General features: G+C 44.8%; 1 protein-coding gene across 1 annotated transcript in view; it reads right to left on the bottom strand.

The window, feature by feature from the left end:
- Positions 1–356: 356 nt before the first annotated feature.
- The window catches only part of nek11 (NIMA-related kinase 11), an 89,642-nt gene continuing 72,418 nt past the window's right edge, over positions 357–17,580 (bottom strand). Inside the window, exons 12-14 of the mRNA XM_078251739.1 lie at positions 12,002–12,106; positions 9,340–9,422; positions 357–993 (exon numbers count right to left, since the gene is read on the bottom strand). Coding sequence (XP_078107865.1) covers positions 753–993; positions 9,340–9,422; positions 12,002–12,106 — 429 coding nt within the window. The 3' untranslated portion in view covers positions 357–752. The remainder of the gene's footprint in view (positions 994–9,339; positions 9,423–12,001; positions 12,107–17,580) is intronic.

Here is a 17,580-nt window from a genome sequence, read left to right on the forward strand (position 1 = left end):
TGAAATCATGCAAGCCCTGCGCTGAAATCGGCAATTTATGCAGCAAAAGTGCAGCGTATTTGAAAAAATGCCCCCGCATAAATATGCAGACTTTGGCTGATTATGCATTGAAACATGCGACGCATAATCACGTTTTTTCTGGAGGGACTGATTATAATATAGTATAATAGCATAGAGCTGAAGATCTTTGCCCAACCCATAAGTTCGGGTCTTAATTTTCTATCATTGTACGCGGGCTCGGGCCGGGCTCGGCTTGCGCTCCAGGCTGCGCGGTAAATGAGCAGTCAGGTGATGCGTTTCAATTAGCGCGAAAATTTGATGCTGAGGAGGTGAAATGGAGGCTGGCCTCTGGAGGACTTCTTTTATTTCTTTGTTCCAACTTCCAAGTGGCCTGTAGCCTCCATTAGTCATGAATACATGATGTTAAAACATGTATAAATGACTCACTCTTGACAAAAGGCAAAAGAGCGTGCATGTGTGCGTGCGCACATTTGAATGTCGGTGTTAGTCCTCCGCACAGCGGCAGTCTCTTTTTTCTTTCTCTCCCTTTTCCGCCGAGTGGTGCCTGTGCCCGCTATTCTTCGACACTCTAATCACTGCTGATAGACGGCCTTTTGTACAGCTGGGCTGTAAATGGGTTTGGGCTTTTAAAAAGCTGTCAATGAAAATGTACTTGTACAGGTCTATAATAGCAACAGCGCCCGAGATCCGCCCACAAAGCCACTTGCGTTTGGCGTTTGATAACTTGCGTTTCAGATCGTTAAAATAGTTTCCGGAGGGTCAGTTGGTGACGGCGGTGCATGGTCCTGCAGCTGTCTGACTCTCTGCAGCTCTTCCTCGTAGAACAGCAGCTGATCCACCTGGAGGCCGTCGTCAGGTTGGTCCCGCAGGTGCGTCAGAGCCTCGGCGCCGCCGCCGTCACGCCGTCGGGCCTCCTTCGCGTCCTCGTACAGCTTCTGGAAGACGTCTGAGCCCACGCGGCCGCACACGGACCTGCAGGGAGGACACGCTGACGTTTGAATCTACACAACAAGAGTCTACAAACTGTCTGTCTGAGCTGCTTCAGATGAGTCAAGAAAAGTTAAAGATTAGAGAAAGAAAGGGGACCAAAACGCCTGAAAAAGCATTAAAAATGTCGGAAAAAAATGCCCGAAAGTGGCAAGAACATAAACTAAACTAAAAAAGACATTGTTATGACTGCGGTCATATGTTTTTCTTTAGCCTGTGCCATAGCCGGGAGATAATTGGTGGAAAGCTTTCATACCTGAACCCGTGATTGACTGCAGCTGGGGAAACGACCTGATATATAAGGAGCCAAGATGGCGGCCGTCTGCTGGCAGCAGGCATTCCTCATCCTCCTCATCTCCCAACCGGCCACACTTCTGCTTTGTTCAACCTTGTTTTAGATTAGGTTTCTTTTGAGTAGTAAGGATGGACTGACAGGTGTGTTAATCCTGTTTTCTCCTGTTTAATTAGTTAGAGAGGTAAGTCTTTTGTCATTCTTTTTGCCATTTTGTTTGTAAGGTCAATTTCTTATCTCCTAGACAGATCGTTTGTTTGTTGGTTATTTTGGTGGTAGGCCACCCTGAAGCCTTGTATAATTTACCTATATCTATATGTTTCTCTATATATTTTCCTTTTAATGTAAAATAAATAAGTTTTTCTGACATTCAAACAAATAATTGTTTGTGGCTACTTGGGAGACGGGGAAGATGGGGCCTTTTCATATTGTGTCCTAGGCCCCCCTAGACTGGGGCGTAGCAGACATGTCGTAAATATGAACAAAAAGTCTATAGAAAAGAAAATGGTTCCTTCATGAAGCTGCTCACAACCACGTCTGTGGATTATCTTCAGTAACCGAGTCATCATTTCTGCAGAGAGACGTTGCCGTTGAGTTTTTCAGCGGTATGTTTTGGCGCTTTGAGCTCCACAAGCAGAGTTCATTTCATTTGGAGAGAAGGTAGACTTCTCTCGGGCAGATATCTCCAACAGTGGGCACCTCACACCACAGCTATCTTTGATATATAGCACGACAGTGAACGGTCTCTTTAACCCTTGTGTTGTCTTGAAACCATAAGTCACTTTTGTTGCTTTTCCTCGCGTTTGTCACTTATTGAAGTTTTGGTCGATTTAGTTTTCTGCTCTTTTCTTGATGTTTGTCTTGGTTGTTTCACGTCGTTTCTGAAGCTTTTTCCGACATTTGTGTCACTTTTCCTGAAGTTCTCACTTTTTCCGATGTCTTTGAGTTTATTTTTGACATTTTTTTTTAAGCTTTTTAATGTTATTTTATCAATTAGTTACTTCAAATGCTATAAAATTGATTCAAACACGCATCTTCAACGAAAGTAGTGGACTGATCATTTGTTTTACTTTTAAAGAGCGTTGTACGGAACCATCCACGTTATTTTTTTGGACAATTTGGTTGAAAGAAACCCACATTTCTGATATAGAGCTTTTTGAAAATGGGTCAGATTTGACCCCGAAGACAACGGAAGGGTTTTGGAAAAACTTGTCCATGCTTTTATCTTCAGTAGACTTGACTACTGTAACGGTGTCTTTACAGGTCTCCCTAAAAAATCAGTCAGACAGCTGATTCAGAACGCTGCTGCTCGAGTCCTCACTAAGACCAAGAGACTGGATCACATCACTCCAGTTCTCAAGTCTCTACACTGGCTTCCTGTCCCTCAAAGAATAGACTTCAAAATACTTTTGCTGGTTTATAAATCACTAAACGGTTTAGGGCCAAAATACATTTCTGATCTGCTACACTATGACCCACCCAGACCTCTCAGGTGGTCTGGGACAGGTCTGCTACACTATGAACCCCCCAGACCTCTCAGGTCGTCTGGGACAGGTCTGCTACACTATGACCCACCCAGACCTCTCAGGTCGTCAGGGACAGGTCTGCTACACTATGACCCACCCAGACCTCTCAGGTCGTCTGGGACAGGTCTGCTACACTATGACCCACCCAGACCTCTCAGGTCGTCTGGGACAGGTCTGCTACACTGTGACCCACCCAGACCTCTCAGGTCGTCTGGGACAGGTCTGCTACACTATGAACCCCCCAGACCTCTCAGGTCGTCTGGGACAGGTCTGCTACACTATGAACCCCCCAGACCTCTCAGGTCGTCTGGGACAGGTCTGCTACGCTATGACCCACCCAGAGCTCTCAGGTCGTCTGGGACAGGTCTGCTACACTATGACCCCCCCAGACCTCTCAGGTGGTCAGGGACAGGTCTGCTACACTATGAACCCCCCAGACCTCTCAGGTCGTCTGGGACAGGTCTGCTACACTATGACCACACACCCAGACCTCTCAGGTCGTCTGGGACAGGTCTGCTACACTATGAACCACCCAGACCTCTCAGGTCGTCTGGGACAGGTCTGCTACACTATGACCCACCCAGACCTCTCAGGTCGTCTGGGACAGGTCTGCTACACAGGGGAAGCAGCCTTCAGTTTTTATGCTCCACATATCTGGAACAAACTTCCAGAAAATTATAGGTCCGCCGCAACTCTCAGTTCAGTTAAATCAAGGCTGAAGACCTTTCTTTAATTTATTGTACTGCACTGTGATTATTATTCTTGTATTTTGTTTTTTAATTTTGTATTTATTTCTGTTCATCAATGTTTTATGTAAAGCATAGTAGTAAAGTGCTCTATAAATCAGTCATGTTTTGAGTTTTTTTGTGATTGTTGATCGCAAAAATCCTTGATTAAGCGGCACATTTTCTAACAAAATTTGATGGAATATGCATATTACATATTATATGCAACATTTTTCATCTTTCTGCTAAGATATACGGGACTTTTTTGCAACTAAAATGCAGGGATTATGAAATCATGCAAGCCCCGCGTATTTTGCGGGAAAATCGGCAATTTATGAGGCGAAAGTAAGGCGTATTTAAAAAAACATTTTCTGGAGGGACTGATAAATAAAGCTGCCTTGCCTTGCCTTAAGATCACAATCAGGGACCTCACATGGACAGAAATAAATGCGTGTGTGTGTGCGTGTTTCCTCACTGTGGTAAACAAATATTCAGCTGTTTTGACAGTCAGCCTGCTGAATATCTGGGGGAGGTGTTGTGACTGACGGGGTGGAGCTCAGGCGTCACGGGTGTTTGCGTCCCTGTCTCGGCTGCTGTCAGCAGGTAAACTGGGTGTTTGTGACCGACAGCAGCTCTCTGGTCAGCTCACGTCTTTTCTTTCTGTCCTCCAGAGACTGAAGGCTGATTGTAGATGCAGGAGAAACTACTTTTTAATCATGAAACGTTCTACAAATAAACCGTAACCTGTTTGTTTTTTGTGTCACATTGAAGGTCACTGGAAGGCGCTGGAAAACAGACACTTAGCTAACATTATGCCCTACGTTACGTTGGCAGCAAGCATTTTGTTACTAAGTCAAATATCTAAATGTCAGTTTTAGGCTAACTATATATCTGTAAGTTAAGCTAACACACGTAAAGCTTTCTGATACGGTGCAAAAGAACTGCAAACTGCTGTATGTTTACTTGAAATCCTTGCTGATAAATTTAAACTCCCTCCACACTCTCCAGACATTGACACACACACACACACACACATTTTAACAATTTATTTATGTCCACATGAAGAAAAATGGTACAGGGACACAAATATTACAGATGCAGCACAATACATACGCAAACTCATGGACCAGTGGCATGCAGCAGGGCTTCACAATATCACTTAACAAGCACAATACTCACTTCTTAAGGGTATAAGTAGCAACGTCTCCGCCATATGTGGGGGCTGCCAATAATAGCAGATATGGCACAGTACAAGCTGTGTAGCCCTCTTTGTGGCCATCCCAACTTGTTGCAGCCCTCTTACTACCAACCTGTGTGTGTGTCCTAGGCTACCAAATATGTAAACCAGTAGTCTGTACCTATAGCCCAGCTCTGAGATGGTGTTTAGGAGTGGTTGGTATTTGACTACCTTGGTGTAGAAAGCCTCCTCTATGCTGGAATCAAAGGTGCAGCCTACCTCCAAAATGTACACCTCACTGAACTACTCATTGATAATAACATCTGGCATACTGGCAACCAGGTGTAAGAAAGTACTAGGGTTACTATTGCAGTGCTGAAACGTGCTGTGCGCACACACACACACACACACACACACACACACAGACCATTACAGCAACATTTGCTGACTAGAAATGAGGCTGATTTAGTTCAACATCTGTCTGAAATCAATAACCCATTATTCAAACATGTAATATTATATATTATATAACATATTTAAGGGCTAAATCAATGTAATACAACTGCAGAGCATGTTTGGGAGCCAATAGGAACAGTGAAGCGTCCCGATACGTCAGGTTTGTTAAACCATGTGGAACAAGCGGTGACTTGATGTTTTCTGTTAAGGGCTTTTCACACGGGGAGCGACTGTCGCGCCTCGTAATTGATTTTCAATGAGAGGCGAGCGGGCAGATGGGGGGGGCAGTTTGACAGGTGACGCAACAAGCGGGCGCAATCCCATGAAATTGTCGCATTTGTGCTTGTCACATGAACACGCCTGCCCGCTGTAAGAGTTGAACTGTGTTTCCCTAAGATAGGACAGTCGCAGGTCGGATTTGAACCTGCAGCCGCTGCAGGGAGGACTGAGCCTCTGTACATGGGGCGCACGCTCTCCCAGGTGAGCTACCCAGGAGCCCCATACATACAACTATTTTTCAAGCCATTTGATAGTAGAAACACTCAAATGTGTATATCATTTAGGAAAAACATGATACTTGTAACATTATTTATATTTCTTCAACGTGTGGCGCTTTTTTCAAAGAAAAGTCCCTAGAAATACAAACTAATATACCATGTTAATATGAAGGAAATATTCTGTACAGGTTTTTTTCTGTAATTAGATTTCTGGATTGACAGAAATGTCCGTTTAAAAGTAGAGAGGTTAAACTGTAAATGTTCTGTTTTTGGATTAATTGCAAAAATGCAACAAAAAGGCAACAAAAAGGTGAAGAAAAGGCGACAAAAAGGCAACACGAAGGCGAGAAAAAGGCAACACAAAGGCGGCATAAAAGCGACAAAGGCGAGAAAAAGGCGAGAAAAAGGTGACACAAGGGCAAGAAAAAGGCGACACAAAGGCAACAAAGGCGAGAAAGGCGAGAAAAAGGTAACACAAAGGCAACAAAGGTAACAAAGGCGACACAAAGGCGACAAAAAGGCCACGAAAAGGCGACACAAAGGCGACACAAAGATGACAAAAAGGCGACAAAAAGGCGACAAAAAGGAGACACAAAGATGACAAAAATGCAACAAAAAGGCAACAAAAAGGTGAAGAAAAGGCGACGAAAAGGCAACGAAAAGGAGACAAAAAGACGACGAAAAGGTGACACAAAGGCAACACGAAGGCGAGAAAAAGGCAACACAAAGGCGGCATAAAAGCGAGAAAGGCGAGAAAAAGGCGAGAAAAAGGTGACACAAGGGCAAGAAAAAGGCGACACAAAGGCAACAAAGGTAAGAAAGGTGAGAAAAAGGCGACACAAAGGCAACAAAGGTAAGAAAGGCGAGAAAAAGGCGACACAAAGGCGACAAAAAGGCCACGAAAAGGCGACACAAAGGCGACACAAAGGCGACGAAAAGGAGACAAAAAGACGACATAAAGGCGACAAAGGCGACACAAAGGCAACACGAAGGCGAGAAAAAGGCGACACAAAGGCGGCATAAAGGCGACAAAGGCGAGAAAAAGGCGAGAAAAAGGTGACACAAAGGCAAGAAAAAGGCGACACAAAGGCAACAAAGGCGAGAAAAAGGTAACACAAAGGCGAGAAAAAGGCGGCACAAAGGCAACAAAGGCGAGAAAAAGGCAAGAAAAAGGCGACACAAAGGCAACAAAGGTAACAAAGGCGAGAAAAAGGCGAGAAAAAGGCGAGAAAAAGGCGACGAAAAGGAGACATAAAGGAGACATAAAGGAGACATAAAGGAGACATAAAGGAGACATAAAGGCAACAAAGGCGACAAAAAGGCGACAAAACGGCGACACAAAGGCGACACAAAGGCGACACAAAGATGACAAAAAGGCGACAAAAAGGCGACAAAAAGGAGACACAAAGATGACACAAAGATGACAAAAAGGCAACAAAAAGGCAACAAAAAGGCAACAAAAAGGCAACAAAAAGGAGACAAAAAGGCGAGAAAAAGGCGACAAAAAGGCGATGAAACGGCAACACAAAGGTGACACAAAGACAACAAAAAGGCGACACAAAGGCGACGAAAAGGCGACACAAAGATGACAAAAAAAAAAAAAGGCGACGAAAAGGCGACGAAAAGGCGACGAAAAGGCGACGAAACGGCGACACAAAGATGACAAAAAAAAACAAAAAGGCGACGAAAAGGCGACGAAACGGCGACACAAAGGCGACAAAAAAGGCGACATAAAGGCGACAAAAGGATCCAGAACATAAATGGTTTCCATGCTGCCACCACGACGTACAGCGCTGTTTAGAAGTTATCGTGGTCATATTTCACGTACGTCTTTGAGATCTGGTAGCAGCTGAAACTAGACACTCAGCTATTTGCCTCTCTATTCCTCCTCCTGCTCCTCCTGTGGGCTTTAAGAGTAGCTGACAGCCTGTAATATCCACACTGAGCAGCTGTGTGTGTGTGTGTGTGTGTGTGTGTGTGTGTGTGTGTGTGTGTGTGTGTGTGTGTGTGTCGTTATCATGGCTATGAGCTGGCCCTAATCGAAGGTTCAGTTTCATCGACCACCTGCGACCAATCAGATGACCCCCACCTTCCATCAGCGGCCAATCAGAGGCGAGCAGCAGCTATAAATCTTGTCTAACGACCGAATTTAAAGAGCTGAATGGAAACTGTATTTATCAGCTGAAAACAGAGAAGATAGGTTTGTGTTGCAGATACGTTTAAGATCATTTAAAACAGATTTTCTTTCACAAATGACATGCAGCAAAGGGCCGCAGGGCGGAGTTGAACCTGCAACCGCTCCGTCGAGGAGTAAACGTCTATATATGGGCGCTCTACGAGGTGAGCTACTCAGACGCCCCAACAAAACGACTTTTCACAAAACCCAACAGCAAAAGCCCCTAGACTCAAACTGTTACGTTTGTGCGTATTGGACGGTGAGTCCTCGTTGCTGATTGGATCGCCTGGCACTGTCGTCTTTTCTGAAATGCTGTCAGGGTTTGTCCTTCAGGGCCACCGTAGTTTTGGCACATAACTAGAAGCTTCTCCTATGTTCAGCTTTACCGTTTGGGTTCCACATGTGTTTATATTTTGTCTGAATGTTTGGTGTCATGTTGCATTTTCTCTGCTTGTTTTTGGAGCCAAGTCGTTATTGAAAGATCTTTGTGTTTCCATTATCATCTCTGTTCTCTCTGTGTGTTTGTTTTTCTCAGCTTTCTTTCATTTTAATCTGCACAAACACGCTGAATCTGGTTCATATCAGTGTGATCCGCGCCGCTGCTCCAGGCAACATGTTTGTCTGGAATAATTGGATTATTTTAAATTAAAATTCCCTCAGACACTCAGAGAGACGGAGCTGGTTCCCCAAAACAAACAACAGACAGTTTCTACATATGTTATGGGACTTAGAAACAGCAACATCAGAAGGCAAAAAGGCGACAAAAAGGCGACACAAAGGCAACGAAAAAACAGTTTCTACATATGTTATGGGACTTAGAAACAGCAACATCAGAAGGCAAAAACGCGACAAACGACACAAAAAGGAGACAAAAAGGTGACAAAAAAGGCGACGAAAAAACAGTTTCTACATATGTTATGGGACTTAGAAACAGCAACATCAGAAGGCAAAAACGCGACAAACGACACAAAAAGGAGACAAAAAGGCGACAAAAACGACACAAAAAGGAGACAAAAAAGGCGACGAAAAAAACTGTTTCTACTTATGTTATGGGACTTCGAAACAGAAATATCAGACAGTTTCAGACAGTTGAAGTACAGTTAGCCACAAAACAGGACAATGATATTGAAAACAAAAAAGCAGCTCAAAACGTAGAAAAAATGGGTCAAAAATGTCAAAAGTGACAAAAACTAAACACTAAACAAACGCTGGAAAAAAAACTTTGAAAGCGCCAACTTCCATATGTGTGTATATATATATATATATATATATATATATATATATATATATATATATATATATATATATATATGTATATGATTAGGCATTTTATCAAATATCTTGAAAAGTAGTCTATAAATACTTTATATACCTGCAATAAATGGAGATGCCCCCCTAGTATTAGAAGAAACACGGCTATAGCCCCTCTAATGCTACATGTCAGCACTGGATTTTCAAAATAAAAGCCCCTGTGAGACTCACTCTCTCAGGTGTTGGATTCTGGTCTGCAGCAGGCTGCTGTTGATCACCGAGGGCCCCTGAGGGCCCCGAGGGGCCTCCGGCTCCTCTGAGTCTCCTGGTTTACACACAGAAACCACACAACAAAGAATATTCAACATGTTATTTATGTAATCCCGTATCTCCCTCCGCTCCGCCCCCATTCATTAAAGCACAGGAGTTTGTGGAGGTGATGTTTGCAGGTTTTACTGTGTGTGCGCCAACTCTCGAGTATATTAATGTGAGTATACTGACGTCGTCCAAAATGCATTCAAAGGCTAAAACTTATCGGGGGTGCTATAGAGACACCATGTCACGCTCCAAGCTCAAATGTGATATCATAACAAAGAAGGGGGAGTCAATTATAGAGAGTTTTAGAGCATCCTAAACCTAATGGGATTATAATGGCAGGATATCTCACGCATCCACGCACGCAGTGTCACACACACACACACACACACACATACAAACACAGTCACACACAAACACACACAGCCACACACACACACGTACGCAGTGTCTCACACACACACAAACACACACAGTCACAGACAGTCACACACACACACAGTCACACACACAGACATAATGCTTTTGTGCAGTTTCTGTCCAGCTGACTGTGAATATTAAGTTAATTAAACTGTGATTGTAGTTCATGAATCAGCCTCCCAGCAGATAAAATGAAGACATACAAAATTAAATCTAAGAGTTGAAAACATTACGAAGGAAAAACAACTCATTTCAACTGAAGGAACGAGGGATTAGAAGCTGTGTGAGCGGAGACGAGGCGACAAAATAAAACCCTTTCTGAAAAGTCAAGATGTGGTTTTCTTCAGATGTGACGTCTCGAGCTAAAGACTTTCAGAGTCTCAACAGGTTGGGAGTGTTAACGAGCGCTGAGTCTTAACGAGCACTGAGTCTTAACGAGCGCTGAGTCTTAACGAGCGCTGAGTCTTAACGAGCGCTGAGTCTTAATGAGCGCTGAGTCTTAACGAGCACTGAGTCTTAGCGAGCTCAGAATCTTAACGAGCGCTGAGTCTTAACGAGCTCTGAATCTTAACGAGCGCTGAGTCTTAACGAGCGCTGAGTCTTAACGAGCGCTGAGTCTTAATGGAGGCTCCCGATTATAAGAAACTCTGAATCCTAGCGAGGATATGTCACCCTCAATATCTAGAAGAGGTAGATTTAAAAAAAAACAATCAAACCTACGTTCAGGGGGCTCAAAACACATATACTGTATGTCCTTCTTACCTGTGAATATATGTATCCCAACGATTTCATACACCCCTAAAGTGGACCGTACCATCTTAACCTCGCAGCGCTGTTTTCTTTTCTTTCTCACATGTGATGTTTAAATATGCAGAAGGTTTTAAACAATACAGGAAAACCATCGAATAAGAAGACATTTGCACCATAAATCGATGCAGAAGAGGCATAAAAGAATTCAGAAAACAGAATGTGGGAAATTAAGAGCCTAGAAATCTAGATCACCCTTCCCCCAATGCACCTACAATGTGCCGCCCCTCCCCTCCCCCTCCCATGTTGAAATCAAACCATCGCCCTTGCTTGTACGGCTGATTAAAAAAAGGCACACTGCATTATTACAATTGGTATTACCATAACTGACAACTGAACACAACTGGTTTCAGATCTTACACTTGGGTTGTCAGGTCAACTGCAGTCAGCTGACACGTGAACTGTCTTCTACTCTTTCACTCTAACTGGCATCTCAACGGCTTTCATGTCTCCCTCTTCCACTGCTTTAAGGGTTCACGGACACTTTCGCTGCTTTGATCTTTTGCTCTTCAACTGAAGGCTTTTGACAACCCGGAGCGGACTTCTGACTTGTGTTTCTTTTGTTGTTGTGAACTGGATTGGGACGGAAGTGTTTGGGTTGTGCAGAAAAAACAGAACGGACTGAACTCTGAAACTGTGGGACCAACTGTTAACTAAGTTTTGCTTTACTTGCACGCACGCAAACACGCGCACACACACACACACACACACACACACACACACGAGGGCACACGCACGCACACACACACACACACGAGGGCACACGCACGCACACACACACACACACACACACACACACACAAGGGCACACGCACGCACACACACACACACACACACACACACACACACACACGAGGACACACACACGCACACACACACACACACACACACACACAGGGGCACAGTACGCACACACGCACGCACACACACACACACACACACATGGGCACACGCAGGCGCACTTGGGCACAGGCACGCATGCAGACACACACATACACACGCACGCACACACGGGGGCACACGCATGCACACACAAACACAAGCATGACAGCACGCACACATGCTTGTACGCATGCTCACGAAACAAAAACGTTGACAAAAAACATCGGACGTAACAACGAGAAAGTTGGAAAAAAAAACGACACGCGACAATAACGGGACGGTTGTGATTAGGAAGACTACGGGGAAACAAAACGCCACACGCGGGACGCGATCCCCGCTCGCCCGGGTTAAAGTCCTGTGTTGTTTGAACACGTATTAATAGATTAAAAATAACGTGACATTTACACGACCTGCCGTGAGACCGGGCTGGTGTGTGTGTGTGTGTGTGTGAACATGTGATGAGTATAACCTGTGTATGTGTACTTTGTGTGTACAGTGTGTAGTCAGACTCACCACTCAGCTCCTCTTCCAGAAATTTCTGCATGTGCTTCATCATGGCCTCCAGCTCACTGACCTGAGGACGACAAAAACAAAACGTTCTGCGTGATGTTCAGTGCTGGAAGAAGTATTCAGATCTTTTTACTGCAGTAAAAGTACTAACACCACACTGTAACAATACTCTGTTACAAGTTAGCGTCTGTAAGTATCATCAGGAACATGTAGTTAAAGTATTAAAAGTAAAGAAAGATCCTCAGTTTTAGAAAGTGTAAACAATCCAGTCAATCAGCTTTCTCTCTCTCTCTGTCTCTCTTTTTGTCTCTGTCTCTCTTTTTGTCTCTGTCTCTCTCTCTCTTTTTCTCTCTCTCTCTCTCTCTCTCATGTGTGTATGTTCTCTGAGAAGAAGAAGGGCTGCGTTCAGGTACAGGTGGATAATAGAACTATTTTGAGGTACAGCGAGCAAGTTATGTCAGTTATTTCATTCTCTATATGTCGACTCTCTTCCTTTGTGCTGGCATAGTCTCGCTTTGCCAGACCTTCCTCCACAGCTCTGTGGAGGAGGGTCTGTCTAGTCCACACAGCATTCCTGGATGGGAGAACAACCTGCTCTGGTTTATTGGCATTTCTTTAAACCAATCAAAATCATTGTGGGCGGGGCTAAGCTCCGGACGGAGCCACGGTGCCTCTGCTAAATAGTCTCAGGAAGGAACTTGTTTTGGGGGAACATGTGGACGTTCAAAAGTAGTTTTAGTCATGCAACAGAAACCTCAGATTGGACAGATAGTCTAGCTAGCTGTCTGGATTTACCCTGCAGAGATCTGAGGAGCAGTTAACCATAGTCCTCACAAATCCACCGGAGGTTAGAATGCCAACACAGAGACAGAGGAAGGGGACGGGACCATCCATGAAGTGCAACATCGTGGATGTAGACTACTTTCATGGAGACGCCCTCTAACGGTGGAAAGTATCATTACAACTGGAATGCTTAAGCACAACAGAGGATGTACTTCCTGCGGCAGCTGAAGAAATTCAACCTGCCAAAGACAATGATGGTGCACTTCTACACAGCCATTATTGAGTCCATCCTCACATCCTCCATCACCATCTGGTACGCTGCTGCCACAGCCAAGGACAAGGGCAGACTGTTCTCACATCCTCCATCACCATCTGGTACGCTGCTGCCACTGCCAAGGACAAGGGCAGACTGTTCTCACATCCTCCATCACCATCTGGTACGCTGCTGCCACTGCCAAGGACAAGGGCAAACTGTTCTCACATCCTCCATCACCATCTGGTACGCTGCTGCCACTGCCAAGGACAAGGGCAGACTGTTCTCACATCCTCCATCACCATCTGGTACGCTGCTGCCACTGCCAAGGACAAGGGCAGACTGTTCTCACATCCTCCATCACCATCTGGTACGCTGCTGCCACTGCCAAGGACAAGGGCAGACTGTTCTCACATCCTCCATCACCATCTGGTACGCTGCTGCCACTGCCAAGGACAAGGGCAGACTGTTCTCACATCCTCCATCACCATCTGGTACGCTGTTGCCACTGCCAAGGACAAAGGCAGACTGTTCTCACATCCTCCATCACCATCTGGTACGCTGCTGCCACTGCCAAGGACAAGGGCAGACTGTTCTCACATCCTCCATCACCATCTGGTACGCTGCTGCCACTGCCAAGGACAAGGGCAGACTGTTCTCACATCCTCCATCACCATCTGGTACGCTGCTGCCACTGCCAAGGACAAGGGCAGACTGTTCTCACATCCTCCATCACCATCTGGTACGCTGCTGGGCAGACTGCAGCATGTCATTCGGTCAGCTGAGAAGGTGATTGGCTGCAATCTGCCGCCGCTCCAGGACCTTTACGCCACCAGGACTCTGAAGCGTGCTGGAAAGAATGTGGTCGACCCCTCCCACCCCGGACACAAACTCTTTGAGCCACTCCCCTCTGGCAGGAGGCTGAGGTCCATCAGGACCAGAACCTCACGTCACAAGGACAGTTTATTCCCCTCCGCCTCTAGTCTTATCAACAAGGCCCAGAAACCACCCTGACTCTCCACCTTCATGCCACTGTTCTCTCTCTGCTGTAATGCTCTTTGCTCTTTATTTATATCTTTATTTATTCTTTATTTTAACTTAATACATACTGTGTAAATATACTTATACTTATATTGTTTGTACCTATACTTATACTGTTTAATATTCAATCTAAAGAACGTGTGACGTGCACCAACAACAACAACATATGTGTTAAAAAAAACGTACATGGCAATAAAACCCTTTCTGATTCTGAGTCTGATTCTGATGTAATAGGCCGCTTGCTCCCAATCCAACAATTATATATTTGGAAATTGATTCGTGGGCCGCACTGAGTTAAGACGGGGGCCGCCAGTTTCCAAAATTTGGATGGTGCAACAAGTCAGGCCTGCTTGGTTCTTTCAGGGAATGACTGTAGAGATTCATAAAGAATATGTTAGGTCATTTCCTCTCTAACTGGGAGGTTTTGGGACTGATTGGTGGGATTGCTGTGGATGAAGTCCACACAGAGAGACCCTGGTGAGAGATAATGAGGTGTAACCATGTATCAGCTCATTTAAACATCTCTCGGTACTGGATCATGTCAACAGTTAACTTCATGTCATATTGGATGTGGAGTTTTCTTTAGCGGGGTGCAAATGTTCCTCCAGAACCAGTTCCTCCCTGAGACCCACGATGACTGTGATTGGTTTAAAGTACGGCTACACGATATGAGGAAAAATATACGATAACGATATTACTTGTGAATACATAAACAGATATTAAAGTGTCTGTGTGTGTTTCTGTGTGTGTCTGTGTTTCTGTGTGTGTGCGTGTGTTTTTGTGTGTCTGTGTGTGTGTGTCTGTGTGTGTGTGTGTGTGTCTGTGTGCGTGTGTGTCTGTGTATGCGTGTCTGTGTATGCGTCTGTGTGTGTGTCTGTGTATGCGTGTCTGTGTGTGTGTGTCTCTGTGTGTGTGTCTGTGTGTCTATGCGTGTCTGTGTGTGTGTGTGTGTGTGTCTGTGTGTGTGTGTCTGTGTGTCTGTCTATGCGTGTCTGTGTATGTGTGTCTGTGTATGCGTGTTTGTGTATGCGTGTCTGTGTGTGTGTGTGTGTGTGTGTGTGTGTCTGTGTGTGTGTGTGTGTGTGTGTGTGTGTGTGTGTGTGTGTGTGTGTCTGTGTCTGCGTGTGTGTGTGTGTGTGTGTGTGTCTGTGTGTCTGTGTGTATGCGTGTGTGTGTGCGTGTGTGTCTGTGTATGCGTGTTTGTGTATGCGTGTCTGTGTGTGTGTGTGTCTGTGTGTCTGTGTCTGCGTGTGTGTGTGTGTCTGTGTGTGTGTCTGTGTGTCTGTGTGTGTGTGTCTGTGTGTGTGTGTGTGTGTGTGTGTGTGTGTGTGTGTGTGTGTGCGCGTGTCTGTGTGTGTGTGTGTGCGCGTGTCTGTGTGTATGCGTGTCTGTGTGTGTGTGTGTGTGTGCGCGTGTCTGTGTGTGTGTGTGTCTGTGTGTGTGTGTGTGCGTGTCTGTGTGTGTGTGTGTGTATGCGTGTTTGTGTGTGTGTGTGTGCGCGTGTCTGTGTGTATGCGTGTCTGTGTGTGTGTGTGTTCAGTTCTACTGCTTCCAGTATTCTGTATCCAGCACATTAACTGAACAAACTGCCTTGACTCTAAAAGAAGACAGTAACATGTTGCTGTTTTCTGCTGATATTTTCTTTCAACTAACACAAACATCTCTGAGCGTTCATCGCGATGTGTCGCAGTCTTTCCCAATATGTTTACAGCGCCAGTTGATATCACGATGACGAGTTTAAACTGCAGCTTTAGTTTAAAGCTGCAGGTGAAATGATAAGTATGAATACTTTGATTAGTTGGTGGAAGTAATTACACATGAACGAGTACATATTGGTGCTAAGAATCAACTCAAAAAATGACACAATGGAGCTTTAAAGAAATGAAAACAACCCAGAGCAGTGCTTTTTATGACTGCCTGTATTTCATCTCAGAAATGAAAGCCATAAATGTTCCTGAATGATCAGTCTGACTTCCCCCTGTCCATTATCAGTGTCTGGAGACGAGAAGAGAGGATGAAAACTATTTCCTGTTGGTTGGGTAGCCGTGTGTCTCAGAGGAATCAGATCTCACAGCGAGCTTCTGCACACAACACAAAGTCAACACTGAATAACTTGTTATATAAATAATAAATAAAATGTTATATTGGTGCTGCAGTCAAAGTATTCATCAGACGGCTGGTCGCACAAACATCTGCTGGTGCACCCTGTTGCTGAAGATGTTAAGGAGAAAACACAAGACTTTCACCAGGAAACAGGTGTTCATGTCCTGAAGAAGTTAAAGAGAAAACACAAGACTTTCACATGGGAAACAGGTGTTCATGTCCTGAAGAAGTTAAGGAGAAAACACAAGACTTTCACCAGGAAACAGGTGTTCATGTCCTGAAGAAGTTAAGGAGAAAACACAAGACTTTCACCAGGAAACAGGTGTTCATGTCCTGAAGAAGTTAAGGAGAAAACACAAGACTTTCACCCAGGAAACAGGTGTTCATGTCCTGAAGAAGTTAAGGAGAAAACACAAGACTTTCACCAGGAAACAGGTGTTCATGTCCTGAAGAAGTTAAGGAGAAAACACAAGACTTTCACCCAGGAAACAGGTGTTCATGTCCTGGAGGAGTTAAGGGGAAAACACAAGACTTTCACCAGGAAACAGGTGTTCATGTCCTGGAGAAGTTAAGGAGAAAACACAAAACTTTCACCAGGAATCAGGTTTTCATGTCCTGAAGAAGTTAAGGAGAAAACACAAGACTTTCACCCAGGAAACAGGTGTTCATGTCCTGGAGAAGTTAAGGAGAAAACACAAGACTTTCACCCAGGAAACAGGTGTTCATGTCCTGGAGAAGTTAAGGAGAAAACACAAGACTTTCACAGAGGAATCGGGTGTTAATGGAAATTCTGCCGGATTTCCCTCATTTAGGCTGGATGTCTTAGCACCTCTCGGCAGCTAAAAATGGAGTTTCAGATTGTCGCCTACAAGTTCCTTCTTGAGACTATTTAGCAGAGGCACCGTGGCTCCGTCCGGAGCTTAGCCCCGCCCACGACGTTTGTGATTGGTTCAAAGAAATGCCAATAAACCAGAGTACATTTTACTCCCATCCAGGAATGCTGTGTGGACTAGTCGAGACTGGCAAAGCGAGACTACGCCAACAGTGACACTGTTTTTGTATTTTTTCAATGTGAGTAAACCGTTAACGATAGCCAATACATGTATAAAAAAGTGTTTTTATATTCCATGTCCGGTATGAGCACAGTGTTCAGGTTGGTGAACAGGTTTCAGACAGAGCAGAGAGAGGCATGAAGCCTGGGTGTCGGAGGCCATCAGCTGCTCTGGTCTGTCTCTCAGCTCCACTAATTATCCCGTTTCACTCCATTTCTTCTCTCCTCTTCTTTCTGTCATCACCATCAGCAGTGACAAATAGGTTTAATCTCTCTCAGTTTTCCCATTTTCTCTGGAACCCCAAAC

This window comes from Sander vitreus, chromosome 6, assembly GCF_031162955.1.
Source record: "Sander vitreus isolate 19-12246 chromosome 6, sanVit1, whole genome shotgun sequence".
Taxonomy (NCBI): domain Eukaryota; kingdom Metazoa; phylum Chordata; class Actinopteri; order Perciformes; family Percidae; genus Sander; species Sander vitreus.